Source organism: Somniosus microcephalus, chromosome 17 (assembly GCF_052327205.1).
Source record: "Somniosus microcephalus isolate GS21.2 chromosome 17, FLI_Smic_1.0, whole genome shotgun sequence".
NCBI lineage: Eukaryota > Metazoa > Chordata > Chondrichthyes > Squaliformes > Somniosidae > Somniosus > Somniosus microcephalus.
The window spans coordinates 9,088,168-9,108,401 of NC_141003.1; the positions used below are offsets into that span (position 1 = coordinate 9,088,168).

General features: G+C 46.3%; 1 protein-coding gene across 4 annotated transcripts in view; it reads left to right on the forward strand.

The window, feature by feature from the left end:
• Window positions 1–20,234, forward strand: part of cfap54 (cilia and flagella associated 54) — an 859,633-nt gene that overhangs the window by 191,591 nt on the left and 647,808 nt on the right. For all 4 annotated transcript variants that reach the window (XM_086009903.1, XM_086009902.1, XM_086009901.1 and 1 more), the window contains 2 exons: window positions 3,999–4,091; window positions 5,000–5,185. In XM_086009903.1, the coding sequence (XP_085866029.1) occupies window positions 3,999–4,091; window positions 5,000–5,185 (279 nt within the window). The remainder of the gene's footprint in view (window positions 1–3,998; window positions 4,092–4,999; window positions 5,186–20,234) is intronic.

Below are 20,234 nucleotides of genomic sequence, written 5' to 3' on the forward strand. Positions count from 1 at the left end.
TCTATTTTCCCTTTCTTTATCAATATCATGGTCCTCCTTTGCTGAATTCTAAAATCCTCCCAATCCTCGAGCTTACTACTCTTTTTGGCAACATTTTAAGCTTCTTTTTTTGATCTAATACTATCTTTAACTTCTCTTGTTAGCCACGGTTGGACCACTTTTCCTGTGAGGTTTTTGTGCCTTAACGGAATGTATATTTGTTGTAAATTATGTATTAATTCTTTAAATGCTAGCCTTTGCTCATCCACTGTCATACCTTTTAATGTAGTTTCCCAATCTACCTTAGCCAACTCGCCCCTCATACCTACGTAGTCTGCTTTGTTTAGATTTAAGTCCCTAGTTTTGGATTTAACTAAGTCACTTTGAAACTCATTATAAAATTCGATCATATTATGGTCACTCTTCCCTAAAGGCTTTACTTCAAGGTTATTAATTTCCCTTTCTCATTGCACAATACTAGATCTAAAATAGTCTGTTTCCTAGTTGGTTCCTCAACATACTGATCTAGAAAACTATCTTGCATACATTCCATGAATTCGTCCACCAAACTATTACTGCAAATTTGTTTTGCCCAGTCTATATGTAGATTAAAGTCCCCCATGATTAGTATATTACCCTTGTTACACGCGCCTCTAATTTCCTGATTTATTCTCTGCCCTACATTATAACAACTGTTTGGGGGCTGATAAACAACTCACACCAATGTTTTCTGCCCCTTTCTGTTTCTTAGCTCCATCCAAACTGATTCTACTTCTTGATTTTTGGAGCTAAGATCCTTTCTCTCTACTGTCTTTATCCCATCCTTTATTATCAGGGCTACCCCTCCTCCTTTTCCATTTTGCGTATCCCTTCTAAAAGTTTTGTATCCTGGAATATTTAGATCCCAACCTTGGCCTCTTTGCAACCACATCTCCGTTATGGCTATTAGATCAAACCTGTTAATTTCTATCTGCGCTATTAATTCATCTATTTTGTTGTGAATGCTTCACGCATTCAGATATAGTGCCTTTAGCTTTGACTTATTTTTCTTTTTCCCTGATGTCACCTTAGTCACTGATGCCTTATTACCTTTGTTACTCTCTCTGTCCCTTCCTGACCCACTCTGCTTATTTTTACCCAAGATTCTACTCTGCTCTAGAGCCTTGACATTTCTCTCGATGCTTTTAAATTTACTCTTTCCTGAATCCTCCCGGCCCTCCCTTCATTAGTTTAAAGCTCTATCTACTGCCCTAGTTATTCGATTCGCCAGGACAGTGGTCCCAGCCCAGTTTAAGTGGAGCCCGTACCAACGGAACAGCTCCCTCTTTCCCCAGTGCCCATGAACTGAAACCTCTTCCTCCCACACCACTCTTTGAGCCACACATTTAAACCTCTAATCTGTTTGTCTCTATGCCAATTTGTGTGTGGCTCAAGTAACAATCCAGATATTATTACCTTTGAGGTTCTGCTTTTTAATTTGGATCCTAGCTCCTCAAACTCCCTCGGCAGAACCTAATTCCTAGTTCTACCTATGTCGTTGGTTCCTACGTGGACTACGATAACTGGATCCTCCCACTCCCAGTTCTTCTCAGGCAGCAAGGAGAGGCCTTTAACCCTGGCACCGGGCAGGCAACACAACCTTCGGAACTCTTGGTCGCGGCTGCAGAGAACAGTATCTGTCCCCCTGACTATACTGTCCCCTACCACAACTACATTCCCTTTCACTCCTCCCACTTGAATGGCCTCCTGCACCATGGTCAGCTTGCTCATCCATCCTACAGGCTTTTCCCTCAACTATACAGGCAGCAAGAACCTCATAGCTGTTGGACAAGGGCAAAGGCTGAGGCTCCTCCAGCACTGCAACTGGGGTCCCCTTACCTGCCTGAGTTCCAGTCACACCCTCCTGTCCCTGACCACTAACCAGACCTGTACCACCACCTAACCTAAGGGGTGTGACTGCCTCCTGGATCAAAGTGTCCAGGTAACTCTCCCCATCCCTGATGTCCCGCAATGTCTGCACCTCAGACTCCAGCTCAAAAACTCTGAGCTGAAGTTCCTCAAGATGCAGGCACTTACTGCAAACGTGGTTGTCTGGGATCACAATGCTCTCCACAAACTCCCACATGCTGCAGTTGCGGCACACCGCCTGCACTGCCATCCCTATATGACCTTGATTTATTTAATTAAATTTGTAATTACGTAACTTAGTTTACAGTGCAGTTTCCTGACTACTTACTTGATCTAGATTAAGTTGAGGGTACTGCAATTAAATATCTACCTGTAACACAAAGCACTACAAGTAGTGTAGACAAAAAGCAACAACTCCTACGTCCTCTTCTCCAAATTCCCACTCTTTCCAAATTCCCAACCAAAGCACTCTGTTCAAGTCCACTCCGTTTAATCCCGCTCTATGCCGACCAGCCTGCTTTGCAGCATGTTTACTTTTATACACTAGGAGCCTCACCCAATTTACAAGTGATGATTCAGCTCCCCTGCTCCTGGTGATTAGCACCTATTCAAGACATGCACCTGACTGACAGTTAACTGCCACTGGCAGTCAGCTTCTGTTAACTACAATTTTTAAAGTTTTAAAGTTCTATGTTAAAATCAAAATCTTAAACTAAATTTCACTTTTTACAGCTTCTACTTACCCAATACGTACCAGAAATTCCCACTCTTTCCAAAGTCCCAACCAAAGCACTCTGTTCAAGTCCACTCGGTTTAATCCCACTCTGTGCAGACAGAATATATGTGACTCCAGACCCCCAGCAATGTGGTTGACTCTTAACAGCCCTCTGAAATGGCCTAGCAAGCCACTCAGCTAAGGGCAAAATTAGGAATGGACAATAAATGCTGGTCTTGCCAGCGATGCCACATCCCATGAATGAATATTTTAAAAAACTCAGTCTATTTTCTCCCTCTTTATCACCTTCTTGGTCACCCTTTGCTGATTTTTAAAGCCTGCTCAATCCTCAAGCTTAGTACTCTTTTTACACCATTATAAGCTTCTTCTTTTAATCTAATACTACCCTTAACTTCTCTAGTTAGCCATGGCTGTACCACTTTTCCAGTGGAGTTTTTATTCCTTAAGGGACTGTACATTCTTTGAGAATTATGAATAATTTCTTTAAATGTTTGCCATTGCTTATCTACTATTATATATTTTAACCTAATTTCCCAATGTACCTCAGCCAACTCACCCCTCATACCTCTGTAATTGGCTTTGTTTAAATTTAAGACCCTAGTTTCGGACGTAAGCACATCAGTCTCAAACTTGATATGAAATTCATGGCTGGTCTTCTACCTCAACTCCACCTTCCCGTACTATTCCCATATCCATTGATTCCCTTAGTATCCAAAAATCTATCGCTCTCTGTCTTGAATATACTCAACAACTGAGCCTCCACAGCTCTCTGGGGTAGAAAATTCCAAAGATTCACAACCCATTGAATTAAGGAATTTCTCTTCATTTCAGTCCTAAATGGCCGACCCCTTATTCTGAGACTGTGACCCCTAGTTGCAGACTCCCCAGTCAGGAGAAACACCCTCCCAACATCTACCCTGCCAAGTCCTTTAAGAATTTTATATGTTTCAATGAGATCACCTCTCATTCTTTTAAACTCCAGGAAATATAGGCCTTGTCTACTAAATCTCTCCTCATAGGACAATCCCCTCATCCCAGGAATCAATCTAGTGAACCTTTGTTGCACTCCCTCTAAGGCAAGTATATCCTTCCTTAGGTAAAGAGACCAAAACAGTACACAGTACTCCAGGTGTGGTCTCACCAATGCCCTATACAATTGCAGTAAGACTTCCTTACTCTTATACTCCAATCCCTTTGTAATAAAGGCTTATCCACCACATTCTTTATTTAAATACATTGTAGGGTCTAACATTAGGTTAACCCAATATGGTATGGCTAGTTTAATAGCCTGGAATCATAAATTAACTAGTTCTTGTATATTTACATTTTTAAGTATTGAAAGCATGCTGAAAGCTTTTCCTCCCTTTTTGTTAAGGTTTACTGGTATCGCATATTTGGCCGTACTGCAACAGGAAGCATTCTCAAAGTTCGGCTGCTGGATTTCCAACTTGAGGGTACAGGGCAAGAGGTACAGAAAGAAACCAAATCCTATCATTGAATGGCAATTAATGATCATATTATGATATCTAGTGTCATACAATTTCCATATAATAATTTTTAATAAGGCAATGGGACAGAAATTGCCTTGTCTTCGACGGCATACGCTGAGCATACGCCATCCTAATCTTTCTGAAAGGCTCTGCAACTTCCGGGTTTCCACATGCATGAAAACCCGGAACTTGCAATCTGTCATACGAACCGACTGGAAAATCACTTTCGCTGGCGCAGAGTTGGGCTATTTGCCCAACAATTGCCCAGCAACTGCCCAAGAAACTCTTACAACTGGTAAAAGCAGGCATCGGGCCTGCTTTCATTAGTGTAAGGATTATTATAAATCTTAAATTAAAAGTTTTAAATAAAAAATGATGACACTTTAAATTAGTTTATGCAAATATTAGCCCTGATTAAAATGTTTAATTTTTTTTTAAATTAATATTTTATTGTATTTGGTGTAATGAAGGGACTTTTAATTCAAGTTGAAAATCAGAACATTTATAATTATTTGAATTGTCTAAATTCTTTAATTATTTGGGGATTCCATTGCCTATCATTAGGAGATTCCTTACAGAAATGGCTGTAATAGAATCCTCCTTTGTGATAGGAGGACCTGGCCCACATGATCCCAGGGATGCTTCCGAGCTGCAATGCTTCCCTGGGATCCGTGGGCCTTTATTCAGGCGTACGCCTGGAGGCCCGAGACCTGAACTCTCCGCAGCTTGGGAGTCTGGAGGTAAGTTTGGAAATATTTTGCAGGTTGGAGGCGTACTCTGGAGGTACGCCTCCGAATGCAATTTCAGGGCCATTATCTTTTTAATGTTCTATATTTTACCTACCAAATTGTGCGAAACCATAATAACACTTTTCATCTAACTGAAGGTGCCAGCACTTGGAGAGTGTTTACTGAAGGTAACAGGCATCGAAGCTAACGAAAAATACATCTTTGCTGTTGCTGCTTATTCAGAAGATGGAAAAATCATTGGAAATGGAATAGGAGAGACAACAAAGCCAATTCTAGCATATTATCCTCTTCCCATCCTTACCGTATGGACCTACCTTTGTCAGGTACAACTAGTTTCTATCTGGACAGAATGGGGGTAATTTTGACTTTATCGGCAACCCGTTTTACATCTTTCCCTATTTTTATTTCCATTGAAGTCAATGGGAGGGATGTAAAATAGTCTGGCGACTCACTATCACCCATTTTACACTATTGCACAAAGTCAAAATTACCTCCAATGTATGCTTGGGGGCAAAGTTGACCAGACATTGCTAAATATCATACTGACCCCACTGAAGTGTGAATGCTGACATAAAACAATGCATTGAATACATTTTTTAAAAATTGCTCCTATGAATGTAATAATACCTTGTATAAGGATTTAACGGTGTGACCTAGGTCTTGGGTCTCAGCCATTCTGAATCTTTTCACTGAGGGATAGAAGCTCCCTAATTGACTGCTTCAATACATCTCTCTGTATCACTGTCTACAATAACGTAAAGTAACATAGATTAGATAAAGAATTATTTAAAAACTTCCCTGTATATAATGCAAAAGAAAATTTTACCACCAATTAGACAGTTGTTAGTAATTTCAAACACAGCTAAAATAATCATAGAATCATAGAAAGTTACAGCACGGAAGGAGGCCATTTCGCACCGGCCAACAAAGAGCTATCCAGCCTAATCCCACTTCCCAGCTCTTGGTCCGTAGCCCTGCAGGTTAGAGCATCATGCAAGTACTTTTTAAATGTGGTTAGGGTTCCTGCATTCAGGCAGTGAGTTCCAGACCCCCACAACCCTCTCGGTGAAGAAATTTCCCCTCAGATCCCCTCTAAACCTTCCCCCAATTACTTTAAATCTGTGCCCCCTGGTTTTTGACCCCTCAGCCTTCTCTGTTCCAAGGAAAACAGACCCAGCCTATCCAGTCTTTCCTCATAGCTAAGATTCTCTACTCCTGGCAACATCCTTGTAAATCTCCTCTGTACCCTCGCTAGTGCAATCACATCTTTCCTGTAATGTGGTGACCAGAACGGCACGCAGTACTCTAGCTGAGGCTTAACTAGTGTTTTATACAGTTGAAGCATAACCCCCCTGCTCTTGTATTCTATGCCACGGCTAATAAAGGCAAGTATTCCGTATGCTTTCTTAACCACCTTATCTACCTGGCCTGCTACCTTCAGGGATCTGTGGACATGCACTCCAAGGTCTCTTTGTTCCTCAGTGTCCTACCATTTAATGTGTATTCCCTTTCTTTGTTAGCCCTCCCCAAATGCATTACCTCGCACTTCTCCGGATTGAATTCCATTTGTCACTGTTCTGCCCACCTGACCAATTTATTGGTATCTTCCTGCAGTCTACAGCTTCCTTCTTCAGTATCAACCACATAGCTGATTTTAGTATCATTCGCAAACTTCTTAATCATACCCCCTATATTTAAGCCAAGATCGTTAATATATACCACAAAAAGCAATGGACCTAGTACTGAGCCCTGCGGAACCCCACTGGAAACAGCCTTCCAGTCACAAAAACACCCATCAACCATTACCCCCTGCCTCCTGTCTCCGAGCCAGTTTTGAATCCAACTTGACACTTTGCCCTGGATCCCATGGGCTTTTAACTTCATGACCAGTCTGCCATGTGGAACCTTATCAAAAGCCTTGCTAAAGTCCCTATACACTACATCAAACGCACTACCCTCATCTACCCTCCTTGTTACCTCCTCAAAAAATTCAGTCAAGTTTGTCAGACACGGCCTTCCCTTAACAAATCCGTGCTGACTATCCTTGATTAATCCATGTCTTTGTAAATGAAGATTTATCCTGTCCTTCAGAATTCTTTCCAATAATTTTCCCACCACCGAGGTTAGGCTGACTGGCCTGTAATTACTCGGTCTATCCTTTTCTCCCTTTTTAAACAAGAGTACCACATCAGCAGTCCTCCAGTCCTCCGGCACCACACTTGAAGCTAGAGAGGATTGAAAAATGATGGTCAGGGCCTCTGCTATTTCCTCTTTTGCTTCGCTTAACAGCCTGGGATACATTTCATCCGGGCCTGGGGATTTATCGACATTTAAATCTGCTAAACCCCTTAATACTTCCTCTCTCACTATGTTTATTTCATCTAATATTTCACACTCCTCCCTCCTGATAGCAATGTCTGCTTCGCCCCTCTCCTTTGTGAAAACAGACGCAAAGTATTCATTAAGAACCCTACCGATGTCTCCCGCCTCCACACACAGATTACCCTCATGATCTCTAATAGGCCCTACCCTTTCTTTAGTTATCCTCTTACTCTTAATATATTTATAAAACATCTTTGGGTTTTCCTTGATTTTACTTGCCAAGAATTTTTCATGCTCTCTCTTTGCTTTCCTAATATCCTTTTTAATTGCACCCCTGCACTTTCTGTACTCCTCTAAAGATTCTGGAGTATTTAGCCCTCGGTATCTGTCAAACGCCTCCCTTTTTTTCTTTATCCTACTCTACATGTCCCTAGACATCCAGGGGGCTCCAGATTTGTTAGTCCCACCTTTTATCTTTAAGGGCACTGATGCGCTATCAATTACTCAAAAAACTGAGGTTAAGCGAGTAACTAACAGGCTTTTATTAACAAGAGAATGAAGGTGTGCCTCGAGTGGTCGACCAGTCCAGAATACAGAGGGACTGTGGAGCAGTCACCTTTATACCTGGACTCGTGGGAGGAGTCAGCCGAGGCATGTACAGACATGTACACAGTGGAATACAAACACCCACACAGGCAGGTATAACAGTGGTTTACCACATTCACCCCTTGTTTAAAAATGAGTCCGGCGGGGTGAAGTGTATTAAAAGTTTGTGTATTGGAGTCTCTCCGGCGGTCTTGTCTGCCGCTGTGATCGACGTGGCGACGGCAGGGGTAGTGAAGCTTCTGGCGTCGAGTCCCGCGTAGGCTGGGGCACTGGTGTGTAGTCCTCGTGGGTGTTGAGCGGGTCGCGGGGCCCAGGCGTGCCGTCTGCTGGGGTTGGATATTGGACCGTGGGGGGGGGGGTGGTAGTGGGTAGTGGGTTACTGGGGCCCCCGAGGGTGCGAGGTCTCGTATGGAGACTGTGTCCTCCCGCCCGTCCGGGTACGCAATGTAAGCATACTGGGGGTTGGCGTGGAGGAGGTCGACCCTCTCGACCAGGGGGTCCGTTTTATGGGTCCTCACGTGTCTTCTCAGTAGGACCGGCCCTGGGGACGTCAGCCATGGCGGTAGCGATGTCCCCGATGTGGACTTCCTTGGGAAGACAAACATTTTCTCATGAGGGGTGGCGTTAGTGGCAGTGCAGAGCAGTGACCGAATAGAGTGGAGCGCATCGGGGAGCACATCCTGCCAGCGGGAGGTCGGAAGGCCCCTAGACTTTAAGGCTAGCAGGGCGGCCTTCCAAACTGTCGCATTCTCTCTTTCCACCTGTCCGTTCCCCCGGGGGTTGTAACTGGTGGTCCTGCTTGTGGCAATACCCCTAGTGAGCAGGTACTGGCGGAGTTCGTCGCTCATAAACGATGAGCCCCGGTCGCTATGGATATAGCTGGGGAAACCGAACAGGGTGAAGAGGTCGTTCAGACATTTAATGACCGTGGCACTGGTCATGTCCAGGCAGGGGATGGCGAACGGGAAACGGGAGTACTCATCAATAATGTTGAGGAAGTACACTTTGCGGTCGGAGGAGGGGAGAGGCCCTTTAAAATCAACGCTCAGGCGCTCGAAGGGGCGAGTGGCTTTTATCAGGTGAGCCCTGTCTGGTCTATAAAAGTGCGGTTTGCACTCAGCGCAGACTTGGCATTTCCTGGTCATGGTCCTGACCTCCTCAATGGAGTAAGGCAGGTTGCGGGCCTTGATGAAGTGGAAGAACCTGGTGACCCCCGGGTGGCAGAGGTCATTGTGGAGGGCCCGCAGTCTATCGATCTGCGCGCTGGCGCAGGTGCCACGCGATAGAGCATCCGGGGGTTCATTGAGCTTCCCGGGCCGGTACAAGATCTCGTAATTGTAGGTGGAAAGTTCGATTCTCCACCTCAAGATCTTGTCGTTTTTGATTTTGCCCCTCTGCTTGTTGTTAAACATAAAAGCAACTGAACGCTGGTCAGTGAGCAGGGTAAATCGTTTTCCGGCCAGGTAGTGCCTCCAATGACGCACAGCCTCCACAATAGCCTGGGCCTCCTTCTCAACAGCGGAGTGTCTGTTCTCCGGGCCCTGGAGGGTTCGTGAAAAGAAGGCCATGGGTCTACCCGCCTGATTAAGGGTAGCGGCCAGGGCAAAGTCGGACGCGTCGCTTTCCACCTGGAAGGGGATGGATTCGTCCACTGCGTGCATGGTGGCTTTGGCAATGTCTTCCTTGATACGGTGGAAGGCTAAGCGGGCCTCTGCCGTCAAGGGAAAAGAGGTGGACTTGATCAGTGGACGGGCCTTGTCCGCATAGTAGGGGACCCACTGGGCGTAATAGGAGAAAAACCCTAGGCACCTCTTCAGGGCCTTGGGGCAGTGGGAGTTCCATAAGGGGACGCATCCGGTCGGGGTCGGGACCGATGACTCCGTGTTCCACAACACAGCCAAGGATGGCGAGGCGGGTTGTGCGGAATATGCACTTCTCCTTGTTATACGTCAGGTTCAGGAGTTGGGCGGTGCAGAGGAATTTTTCGAGGTTTGCGTTATGGTCCTGCAAGTCATGGCCGCAGATGGTCACATTGTCCAGATATGGGAAAGTGGCCTGCAACGCATTTTGATCGACCATCCGGTCCATCTCCCTTTGGAAGACGGAGACCCCGTTGGTGACGCCAAAGGGAACCCCGAGGAAGTGATAGAGGCGGCCGTTTGCCTCAAAGGCAGTATACTGGCGGTCCTCAGGGCGCATAGGGAGCTGGTGGTACGCTGATTTCAGGTCAATGGTCGAGAAGACGCGGTACTGCGCGATCTGGTTGACCATATCAGCTATGCGGGGGAGTGGGTAAGCGTCCAGCAGGGTGTAGCGATTTATTGTCTGGCTGTAGTCGATGACCAGGCGCTGCTTCTCGCCGGTCTTAACGACCACAACCTGGGCTCGCCAGGGGCTGGTGCTGCCCTCAATAATCCCCTCCTTCAGGAGCTGCTCCACTTCGGTTTTAATGAAAACCCTGTCCCCGGCACTGTATCGCCTGCTCTTTGTGGCGATGGGCTTACAGTCGGGGGTGAGGTTAGCAAACAGTGGGGGGGGGGGTGACTCTGAGTGTGGAGAGGTTGCACCTGGTGCGCGGCGGGCAGTTTGGAAGCTGCTGGCTGTGGACTGTGAGTGGGGGGAGGGGTCCACCGTACGCCATCGTAACACTTTTAAGGTGGCACTGAAAATCTAACCCCAGTAGAACGGCAGCGCAGAGGTGGGGCAGGACCAGAAGTTTAAAATTATCGTACACAGTCCCGTCTACTAAGAGTGTCACCACGCAGTAGCCGCCAATGTCCGCCGACTGGGACTCGGAGGCCATAGAAATCCGCTGGTGCGCAGGCAGGACTGGGAGAGAGCAACGCCGCACCGTGTCGGGGTGGATGAAGCTCTCCGTGCTCCCAGAGTCAAAAAGGCAGGTTGTTTCGTGACCATTTACCTTAATGTCCATTGTGGACCGGGCCAGTTGGTGCGGTCTCGCTTGGTCCAGCGTAACGGAGGCCAGCGTAGGGGTCGGTGTGTCGCTGCGGGTATCAGATGAGGCTGTGGTGGGGGCCTGCTGCGTCCCGGCTGGCGTCCAAGATGGCGGCGTCCATGATCCCCATGTGGCTGGAGGCGTCCAAAATGACTGCTGTTCCGGTGGTTCGCACATGGCTGGGGAGGCCCAAGATGGCGGCCCGCATGGCCCACACGCGGCGCTGCTGGGGTTCGGGGTGGCTTTGGCCCTGCAGATGCTGGCGTAGTGTCCCTTCTTCCCGCAGCCCGAGCAGATCGCATTTTTCGCCGGGAAGCGCGCTCTGGGGTGTTTGGCCTGGCCACAGAAGTAGCATTTCTGGCCTTGGGACACTGCTGCGGTAGTTGGGCCGTTGCTGGGATGTGGCTGGGGTGGCACGGCGCTATGAGACGGTCCTACCGTGTCCCAGGCTGTCGTTCCCCGCGGCGTCCACGGTGCAGAGGAGTAGGCATCCATGCCCCGGTAGGTTGCGTCCAATGATAGTGCGAGTTCAGAGGCCTTGTTGAGGTCGAGGTCACTCTGCTCCAACAGTCGCTGTCGGGTGTAATTGGACCTGTGGCCCGCTACAAAAGCGTCCCGGATAAGTTCCTCTGTGTACACGGCGGCCTTTACATCCCTACAACCACAGGCCCGGCCAAGCACAGACAGTGCCTGAAGGTATTCCTCGGTCGATTCCCCAGGTTGTTGTTTACGACTCCCCAGGAGGTGCCTGGCGTACACCTCGTTCACTGGGCGCGTGTACTGGTCCTTGAGGAGCTTGAGAGCAGCCGTGTACGAGGTCGCATCCTGGATGACCGAGTACGCTCGGTGGTTCACTTTGGAGGTCAGGACATCCAGTTTGTCCTCATCCGATTTGACCATTGCAGCGGAGGCGATCAGGAATCTTTCAAAGCACCTAAGCCAGTGAGCAAACTTGGTGGATGCGTCCGCCTCCCAATGGTCTAAGTCCAGGCATGCTGGTGTGAGGATCTTCTCCATTATAAAAAAATCTTGTTAATAAAATTGATGCGCTATCAATTACTCAAAAGACTGAGGTTAAGCGAGTAACTAACAGGCTTTTATTAACAAGAGAATGAAGGTGTGCCTCGAGTGGTCGACCAGTCCAGAATACAGAGGGACTGTGGAGCAGTCACCTTTGTACCTGGACTCGTGGGAGGAGTCAGCCGAGGCATGTACAGACATGTACACAGTGGAATACAAACACCCACACAGGCAGGTATAACAGTGGTTTACCACAGGCACATATTTGGTCTGAACCCTTCGGATCTCCTCCTTGAATGCCTCCCACTGCTCTGACACTGATTTACCTTCAAGTAGCTGTTTCCAGTCCACGATGGCTAAATCCCCTCTGAGCTTAGCAAAATTTGCTTTTCCCCCAATTTAGAATTTTTATTCCTGGTCTATCCTTGTGCTTCTCCATAACTACCTTGAATCTAACAGAATTATGGTCTCCAGCACCAAAATGCTCCCCCACTGATACGCCTTCTACCTGCCCAGCTTCATTCCCTAAAACTAATCCAGAAAGAGTAAAGTTTAAAATCTGTATATAAAGTAACACTATAATAGCAACAGTAGCAGCTGCTGTGACAATTTAACAGCAACAGCCATGCCCATATGCCTATTATGGCGAGTTTACCGACTGGAGAGATGAAAAGCATAAAACCAGAGGTGAAGCTGAAAGATGAAGAAAAAAGCCTGGAAGTTAGGAGAAGTAAGCTGCAAGCTGGTGGACTGTAAAGAACAAAGTCAACAGGGATAGCGAAACAAAAGGAACAACAGGCAAAGAGAGAAGCTATAATGTTGAAGAAATTAAGAGTGAGAAAAAAATGAAGAAAATTAAGTGAAGCTGAGAAGTAAATTAGTTCCAAAAGTGGGAAATGGGAATTGAGGAAAAAAGTGAAATAGTAAAGTAAGTGTAAATCAAGAACAGACAGAAGTAGCGTCATTATTAAAGAGGAGAAAGTGAAAAGAGGGCCAAAAGAATAAAGGAGCGGAATTCTCTTTAGGGTGGAGTTCTGGCGGGGTTGGACTTCTGCTCATCCCTGCATATTTGCCTAGATCTCACCCTTTCTCCTGGGTTGGACTCATAACGTATACCTGGTGAGCTCCCAGTACGATTTTACTTGTCAAGAGCCAGCCCGTGAGTGCAAAAAACAAAATCCAGCGGTGCTGTAGCAGTAACAGAATGGAGGAAGTGGGCTTGTCAGGACAGTTACTATCACTTCCTGGGCCCCACCACTGCCTTCACATGGCAGCGCCTTGGATGTGTCGGTAACACAGAATGAAAGACGGCAAATCTGCTAGAACCCCAGATCCACCACATGCCACTGTTTGCATGCAGCAGGTGAGGAAGGTGTAGTGTATGTGCCTTTAAGAGCCCCATGTGTGCTGTAATGCCGGTAATGGCCACTCGGGCTATATAAGCCTGTATATTGTGTTATATCCGTTAGTACCCCTCCAGACTTTGCTTAGTAAACACCGATGAACCAACTCCTGTCTTCAGTGTCTCTATCAACACACGGACACTACAGTGGCGACGAAGTGGAAACGGACTTACCTGCAATTCGGCAGCACCTCAAGGACATCGATTCCTCGGGCGTCCAGAAGACTCAAGAAAGTGAAAGAAGCTGTGGTTTCACCAGCTGGCCAAGCTGGTGGCAGGTACTGCGCTAATCCTTCCTGGCCGTCAGGCTGGGGCTCCAGCGGCTGGCTCTACAGCTGGGACAAGCAGCAAAATCGGAGGCAAGCAATAACAGACGGGGAGGGAGCACTCGGGAGAAGGCCGCGGCTGCAAGCAGGTCAGCGTTCAGACCTACAGAGAGAGTCCGGCGGGAACGAGTCTCCAACTGTAAATAAATAAATTAATTAAAAAAAGAACGGAAACCGCGGGAAACAGCGTTGTCATCGGCAGCAGCGGCGGGAAAGCGCGGGAAGTGCCATATCTTTTCTGCAGAAAAGAAAGAAACGCGCGGGAAGCGCCATATCTTTTCTAAGATGCTTAATTCTGGCAATATTGATGCTTTTGATAACGAGATAGAGGATTGGACCACATATGTGGAAAGAGTGGAGGTATATTGCACCGCAAATGGAATAGAAGATGAGAAAAAAGCTTCAGTACTTCTGGATCTAATGGGCGCAAAGACATACAAGCTGTTACGAAACTTAATCACTCCAGCCGAACCGATGGACAAGAATTTTAAGGAGATTGTTGATACCCTACACTGCCAATTCGAGGCAGGACTGGCAGATTCTCTGCGAGACAAATTTGTCTGCGGTCTCCTAAGTGTAGGAACACAAAAAAGGCTATTTTCTGAGAAAGATTTAACACTGGACAAGGCTTTCAGTGCAAGAGGAGCTGCAGAGATACAGCAAAGGCCACAGGACTTCGGCACCCATGAAATGACACGGGGTTTCGAGAGATGTTATCGCTGCGGCAGATCCACCCATGACCAGAGGGACTGCTGGTTCAAGGACAAAGCATGCAGGCATTGCGGAAAGATGGGACACATTCCACGTGTGTGCCGATCTGGAAACAAAAAATCCACTAACAGGAAAAGAATCAATAAGGAAAAGCACAGAAAGGTACAAATGATGACGGACAGTAGCTCCGAAGACCAGAAGAGCGATAGCGACTCCGGGAACAAGAGACTAAGCTCTCTCAAATTACATAATGTAATTGCCAAAGAAGATTACCAGACCATTTGGGTTACCCTCACAATAGCAGGGTCCCCAGTTAAAATGGAGCTAGATACAGGATCAGCTCTGACCGTCATAAATCGACGGGATTACGAGCGGCTATTTCCGCATATACCTTTAAAAGACACATCCATTATCTTGAAAACATATACGGGGCAGAAAGTATACCCCAAAGGAAAAATAAGGGTGCCTGTTGTATACAACGGCAAGGAAATACAGAAGTTGTATTTATACGTTCTACAAGATGGTGGTCCACCGCTGTTGGGACGTGAATGGATCAGGAAAATACTTTTAGACTGGCACTCCATTCAGGCACTGACGGTGACCAGTAAGGAAAAAAATGATGATGACGTCGTACCTGAACGATTAAAAGACATCTTGGCCAACGCCAAGGAAATGTTTCAAGAGAAACTAGGAACCTTGAAAGGCATCACCGCCTCAATAAAAGTGGAAGATGCAGCAATTCCCAAGTTTTTTAAGGCAAGACCGGTGCCATACGCAATTCGTCCAGCAGTCGAGGCAGAGCTGGAGAATTTGGAAAAGGCAGGCGTATTATCTAAAATAGATTGGAGCGAGTGGGCAACACCCATCGTCCCAGTCATGAAGAAAGCATTGAAGAATGATAAATCTGAAGAACAGAGAAAAATTCGCATCTGTGGAGACTTCAAGGTGACTGTAAACCCGGTCCTTCACACGGTACAGTATCCTCTTCCGAGGATAGAAGATATTTTCGCCTCACTATCCGGAGGGAAACGTTTCACCAAAATTGACTTGGCAAAGGCATATCTACAGGTGGAGGTTGAAGAGGCCTCTAAAAAAATATCTCACGATAAATACACACAAAGGTCTGTACCAGTACAATCGACTGGTTTTCGGAGTAGCATCCGCTCCAGCTATCTGGCAAAGAGCTATGGAGCAAGTCCTCCAAGGGATTCCGGGGACTCAATGCTACCTAGACAACATCCTTGTAACAGGAGAAAATGACAACGAGCACCTTGCCAATTTAGAGCAGGTGCTCACGAGGCTGAGAGAACGGGGCCTACGAGCAAATTGCCCCAAGTGCGAACTTTTCCGAAATCAAATATCATATTGTGGCCACATAATAAATAAGGAAGGGTTGCATAAGTCACCTGAAAAAATTGAAGCGGTCATAAAAGCCCCAGCACCTGAAAATGTTTCATAATTAAGGTCGTTCCTGGGATTAATAACTTACTATCATAAATTTTTACCGAACTTATCAACTCTTCTACACCCTCTTAATGAACTGCTACAAACAGGAGTAATTTGGAAATGGAACGAAGACTGTAAACGTGCCTTCCATAAATGCAAAGACTTAATCACATCCGAAGAAGTTTTGGCTCATTACAACCCATCACTGCCAATCAGACTGGCGTGCGATGCATCCCCTTACGGCATAGGCGCAGTATTATCGCATAAATTCCCTGATGGCTCGGAACGGCCGATAGCTTTTGCGTCACGCTCATTGAACTCAGCTGAGCGTAACTATGCCCAAATCGACAGGGAAGCACTCAGCCTGGTATGGGGAGTGAAGAAATTCAACAATTACCTACACGGACAAAAATTTACCTTGTTGACTGACCATCAACCCCTCATCTCCATATTCAACCCTAAAAAGGGTGTTCCCATTATGACAGCGCAAAGGCTACAGAGGTGGTCCCTTTTTCTAGGGGCACACCAATACAACATAGAATACAAAGGATCAAAGCAACATGGGAATGCTGACGGTTTATCGCGCCTACCGTTGCCAACGGTAGAAGAGGTGCCTACAGTAGACCCAGTGGAGATGTTCCACTCTACCATAGTGGAATGTCTACCAGTAACAAATTCTGCCATTGAAAGGGAGACAAGAAATGACCCGACTCTCTCACGGGTCTACGATTTAACAGTGAAGGGATGGCCAGCACATGGCGAACCACTGTTGCCAGCATTCTCGCAAAGAAGAGAACAGCTGTCAGTGTGCCGAGGAACCTTGATGTGTGGATCCAGAGTGGTGATTCCACCCAAACTCCAGGATAAAGTGCTAAAGGAGCTTCACGAGGGGCATCTGGGTGGAGTGAAAATGAAGAACCTAGCCAGGGCGTTTGTATGGTGGCCAGGTATCGATGGAGACATTGAAGAAATGACCAAGAGCTGCCTAGGATGCCAGACGGTCCAAAACGCTCCACCACAAGCCCCTCTACATCCATGGGAGTGGCCCTCATCTCCCTGGCAAAGGGTACACATCGACTTTGCTGGTCCATTTATGGACTCAATGTTCTTAATCGCGGTTGATGCACACTCCAAGTGGCCGGAGGTAATAAAGATGTCCTCCACCACCACGGAAAAAACCATCACAGTATTAAGGACCATATTTGCCAGGAATGGGCTGCCGGAACAGATCTGTTCTGATAATGGACCGCAATTTTTGTCCGAAGAATTCAGGAAGTTCTTAAAAAACAATGGGGTTAAGCACTACACGTCCGCCCCATACCATCCTGCCACCAATGGATTGGCTGAAAGGTTTGTCCAGACCTTCAAGAAGGCCATAAAGGCCATGGGTAATGAAGACATAAAAGTTCAGCACAAGGTGGATAACTTCTTGTTCGCATACAGGAATGCAACACATATGGTTACCAACCAAACTCCCGCCATGATGTTCTTCAATAGAAACCTAAGATGCCGGCTGGATTTGGTCAAGCCCAACATCAGAAGGGACGTGGAGAACCGGCAGTTTCAAGGCATGAATGAAAGGCCAACTAGAACCTTCCAGATAGGTCAACAAGTTTTGGCCCGGGACTACCGTACCGAGAAATGGCAGCCTGGAACTATCTGCACACGACTAGGACCACTGATGTATACCGTGGACATCGGAGAAAGCATAATAAGGCGCCATGCTGACCAAATCATAGAGTCATCCGAAAAGGGACAACCTACACCACAACTCTATACGCCTAACGATGAAGTAGAGATACCCATATCTACCTCCGATCCGGTGATACCGGAACCCGATGAACCCGACACTGGCCTTCAAGCCGAATCAGCCTTGCCAAAAGAACCTACTACGCCACCAGAAACTACTACACCATCGAGGCGTTATCCGGACCGAGTCAGGAAGCCTCCTGAGAGACTGACTTATAATTAATTAACTACAGCAATGTGTATATTATTTTTCTTATAGCATGTAATTAATAATTACTTAAAATATGATGTACTGGTTAGCTAAAAGGGGAGGAATTGTAGTGTATGTGCCTTTAAGAGCCCCATGTGTGCTGTAATGCCGGTAATGGCCACTCGAGCTATATAAGCCTGTATATTGTGTTATATCCATTAGCACCCCTCTAGACTTTGCTTAGTAAACACCTATGAAGCAACTCCTGTCTTCAGTGTCTCTATCAACACACGGACAGTACAGAAGGGATGGGCATCAACAGTTCTGGCAAGGATAGTGTAAACTCGTTTGGGGCGGTGAAGCAGTGGTAGGCCTCTCTGCCCCATTTTCCCGCTGTTTTTGCTACAATCCCACCCGACCCCATAGGGGATCGCAGAGGAAAATTCCCCTCAAGATCTTTTAGTGTTTAAAATAAAACAAAATCCTAACAAAGAGACAAAGAAAGGAAATGGAAGCTGCAGAAATTACAGGAGACTTTGCTAGTTTTGGTTAATGAATTTACTCTAATTAATTACCTTTTGATAATTTTATAAACTAAACGGCTGTTCTTCTTTCACAGAATCATTAGAAAATTAGGTTCTATTTAATGAAAAAAAAGCCTTAGACAGCAGTTGACGCCAAAGGCCACCTTCTTCTGCAAAGTGTCCCTTGCAGCTAGGGTTGCCAATTCTGGTTTGACGTATTCCTGGAGATTTGATCATGTGACATTTGATCACATGGCATTCAATCACATGAAACCTCTCGTGATGCTTAATCTCATGACATTTGATCATGTGACATTTGCCCACTATTTCCAGATATTATTGCATTTACCTTCATTGAGTGTCTTAGTATCACCAAGCTCTGAATTAAAAAAATGACTTTTTATTTTATAGTGAGATGAATAACATAATTTATAAATCAAAGAAGGAACACAGAAGAATATAAAGATTTAATGATAAGTAAAACGGCACCGGACCTCAGGCGCTAGGCAGGGGGAGGGGCCGGAGAGAGGGACAGAGGGGACCGGGGGAGGGAGGGAGGGAGACAGGGCAGGGGAGAGGAGGGGATGGAGAGGAGGGGAGGGAGAGAGGGGAGGGGAGGGAGGGATAGGACAGGGAGAGGACATGACAGGGAGAGGGGGGACACACAGGGGCAGGGAGACCAAGCGCCCCAAAATTGCCCTCGCAACGCGGGGCTCCCCAGCTAGTAATTTAGAAATCAAAGAAGGAACACAGAAGAATATAAAGATTTAATGATAAGTAATGTTTAGATAAAAACTACTTCTGTGATATTTCTACGGTATCAACCGCAATGAGAAACGTCAAGTAAATACCACTAATTCAACAAAAACATCATTGAAATAAGTAACTGCCTACCAATGTTCCCTTTAATTTTTTTTGAGTGCACGCCCCTTTTAAGGGACTGTGCGGCTCATTCAAAATACCACGTATGCGCGTTTTTTCCCATTTAAAAGCTGGTGAGCCGGCTGCGCGGGGGCTCTGGAGCGCTGAGCGGCTGCGCAGCTTAAAGGGAACATTGCTGCTAACTAAAGTTTTTGTACAATATTATCACTTTTTACAATACACAGCAAGTTATAAACATAATAAATAAAACCAAAACCAAACCTAATTCAATTCACTGACTCCCACACCACACTGCTGAAGCCCAGATTCAGGGAGGTGAGGCTCAGTCCTCAAAGAGCAGCATCAAGCTGCCAGACTCCCGGAACAAAACACAATGGGCCAGATTTTCCGACCCCCACAGGTGCGTACGAGGTGTGTATGCACCCGTAGGGGCCTCGCAAGTGTCGGTTTCAGGTATGCGAAGCGCGTGCGCTAAAACCCAGCACAGATCATCCGTCTGCCTCTGCGGGCAGGGAGTTCCGCTTTCTGCACAACTTCCGCCCGCTGAAAACCTTTAAAAATCTTATGTCTGGTAAAAGCATGAGTAAGGCCTGCTTTTGCCAGCATAAGAGTTTAAAAAAAAAAATTGTTTTTCACTCAATTATAATTTAAAAATACTTTTAAAAAAGGTAAGTTTATTTTTAGCCCTGTAAAAAAAACTTATTTTTTTCAAAAAATAAATTTTTGTTTAAAATATTTAATTTAATGTAATTTTAACTAATTTTAAATACGTGATTAAAATTTTTTTTTTAACGTTTAACTGTTTTTTAAGTGATCCCCATTCATACTTTTAACAGATCTATGTGGAGAGACCTGTCAAAAGTGTGAAGGGGGATTCGCTTTTTTGATTGGTTCCCCGTGGCTCACGTGATCCCAGGGGTGCTTGCGAACCGCCTGCGCCCCTGGGATACCTGGGCCTCTGCCCACGCGAACCCGGAGAGGCCCAGGATCGCAAGTCTCGGGACCTACAGAGCCAGCAGGTAAGTGCGTAGATTTTTTTCAATTGGAGGCATCCGCACGCAGGAAGCCTCCAATCGGAAATTCAGGGCTATACTGTAATACAACAGCATACATCATTGGCCAACATGAACTCTCCCTACAGTGTGTGTTGCTGACTCCCTCCCACCCCCAGTTTGTTTTTCTCTCTATGTCTATCCCTTGCCCTGTTTGTGTTTCTCACTCTCTCCCAGTTTGTGCTT